This window comes from Penaeus vannamei, chromosome 35 (genome assembly GCF_042767895.1).
Source record: "Penaeus vannamei isolate JL-2024 chromosome 35, ASM4276789v1, whole genome shotgun sequence".
In the NCBI taxonomy this organism is placed as follows: domain Eukaryota; kingdom Metazoa; phylum Arthropoda; class Malacostraca; order Decapoda; family Penaeidae; genus Penaeus; species Penaeus vannamei.
Window position 1 is genome coordinate 1,710,047 of NC_091583.1, and position 1,992 is coordinate 1,712,038.

The window sequence follows — 1,992 nt, forward strand, 5'->3', positions numbered from 1 at the left end:
ATTCCACATGCATGCGTACATACATACATAAATGCATACACACATATACTCATACATACATACACACATACATACACAAGTACATATATAGATATACATATATACACATATATTAAACACACACACACACACATATATATACATATATATTTATATATATATATATATATATATATATATATATATATATATATGCATGTATACATATATACATATACATACATAAACATATATATGTACATATATTTGTGTGTGTGTGCATTATATATATATATATATATATATATATATATATATATATATACATACATACATACATATATATATATATATATAATACATACATATATAATATATGTATATATATATGTACATATATACTTATATAAATATATATGTGTATATATATGTACATACGTGTGTGTGCATATATATATATATATATATATATATATATATATATATATATATATATATATTTATATATATATATATTTATGTATGTATGAATATATAGATAGATAGATAGATAGATAGATAGATAGATATAGATATATTTCCATATACACATAGTTTCATATACATATGTGTGTGTATATATATATATAAATATATATATATATATATATATATATATATATATATATATATATATATATATGTGTGTGTGTTTACCTGTATGCATACATATATATATACATATATATATATATTTATATATATATAATTATGTGTATGTATGTATATATGCTTATACACACACACACACACACACACACACACACACACACACACACACATATATATATATATATATATATATATATATATATATATATATATATATATATATATATATATATATATATATATATATATATATATATATATATATACATGTCTACACATACATATACATACATGCATGTAGACAGACACATACATCTGAAAGGCCATTACTTGGCACCATTTTCTCCGCGGAGGTTCTTTATCTCGGCTTGGTCTGTCACCGAGGAAGGGAATGATGTATGTGTAGGCACAGACTGATTCGCTGAGCAATACTCGCCGTTACACCCCAGTGACGAGGGTCACATGACATCCTCACAGCAGCGTGAACCCCGGTCTCATGACGTGTAGAAAGCACAGGATGTTTGAAGGTGGACAAACCAGCTCTTTTGGTATCTGGTAAATTTCCTTTCTCGTCTAGCCTTTTCTGTGGTATTTCATATGAATCTAGCTTATTAACGGAGTGCAAAACTGCCTGTTTCACGAATTAATGCTAGTCGACGTAAGATAAAACAAAGGTTTTATATCCAAATGCCAAACATGGTATTAACAAAGGAGTGGCCATTACGACAGATTTTATTCCAGTCTAGATTCCTGCGGCATCCGTAGGTGCTGCCCGTGGCGCCTTGTCCTGGAACTACTGGCTTTGTGCAATTATCGTAGAGAGTCTACCGATCACTCAGTGTATCCCAGTGTGGCTCAAAATTTGACCAGGAGACTCCAAATTTCGTTTTCTCACATAAACTTGATCGTAAATCAGTTTAGTCGACGATAGGTTACATTGCCTGCAATTTGGGGAGGTTAGGTTAAGTTACGTTGGTTAGGTTAGGTTAGGTTAGGTTAGGTTAGGTTAGGCTCAAATTTAACCAGGAGACTCCAAATTTCGTTTTCTCACATAAACTTGATCGTAAATCAGTTTAATCGACGATAGGTTACATTACCTGAAATTTGGGGAGGTTAGGTTAGGTTAGGTTAGGCTCAAATTTGACCAGGAGATGTCCTCTCGAAGCCTCTCTCAGACAGGCTTTGCCATAATCTGCTGAGTCACTATTCCCTGCGTCCTTCAAGCAAAGGCATTGGATCTCCTTTGTCCTTCAAGCAAAGGCATTGGATCTCCTTTGTCCTTCAAGCAAAGGCATTGGATCTCCTTTGTCCTTCAAGCAAAGGCATTGGATCTCCTTTGTCCTTCAAGCAAAGGCTGTGACC

The 1,992-nt window shown here is 31.4% G+C and overlaps 1 protein-coding gene across 4 annotated transcripts in view; it reads right to left on the minus strand.

Moving 5' to 3' along the window:
- The window catches only part of LOC113801856 (zinc finger FYVE domain-containing protein 1), a 35,488-nt gene extending 34,447 nt beyond the window's left edge, over positions 1-1,041 (minus strand). The window contains exon 1 of one of the 4 annotated variants that reach the window (XM_070114383.1): positions 944-1,041. In XM_070114383.1, the coding sequence (XP_069970484.1) occupies positions 944-957 (14 nt within the window). In that variant the 5' untranslated portion in view covers positions 958-1,041. The remainder of the gene's footprint in view (positions 1-943) is intronic. The other 3 variants (XM_070114384.1, XM_070114377.1, XM_070114375.1) reach the window with 3 other exon arrangements.
- Between the last annotated feature and the right edge of the window lie 951 nt (positions 1,042-1,992).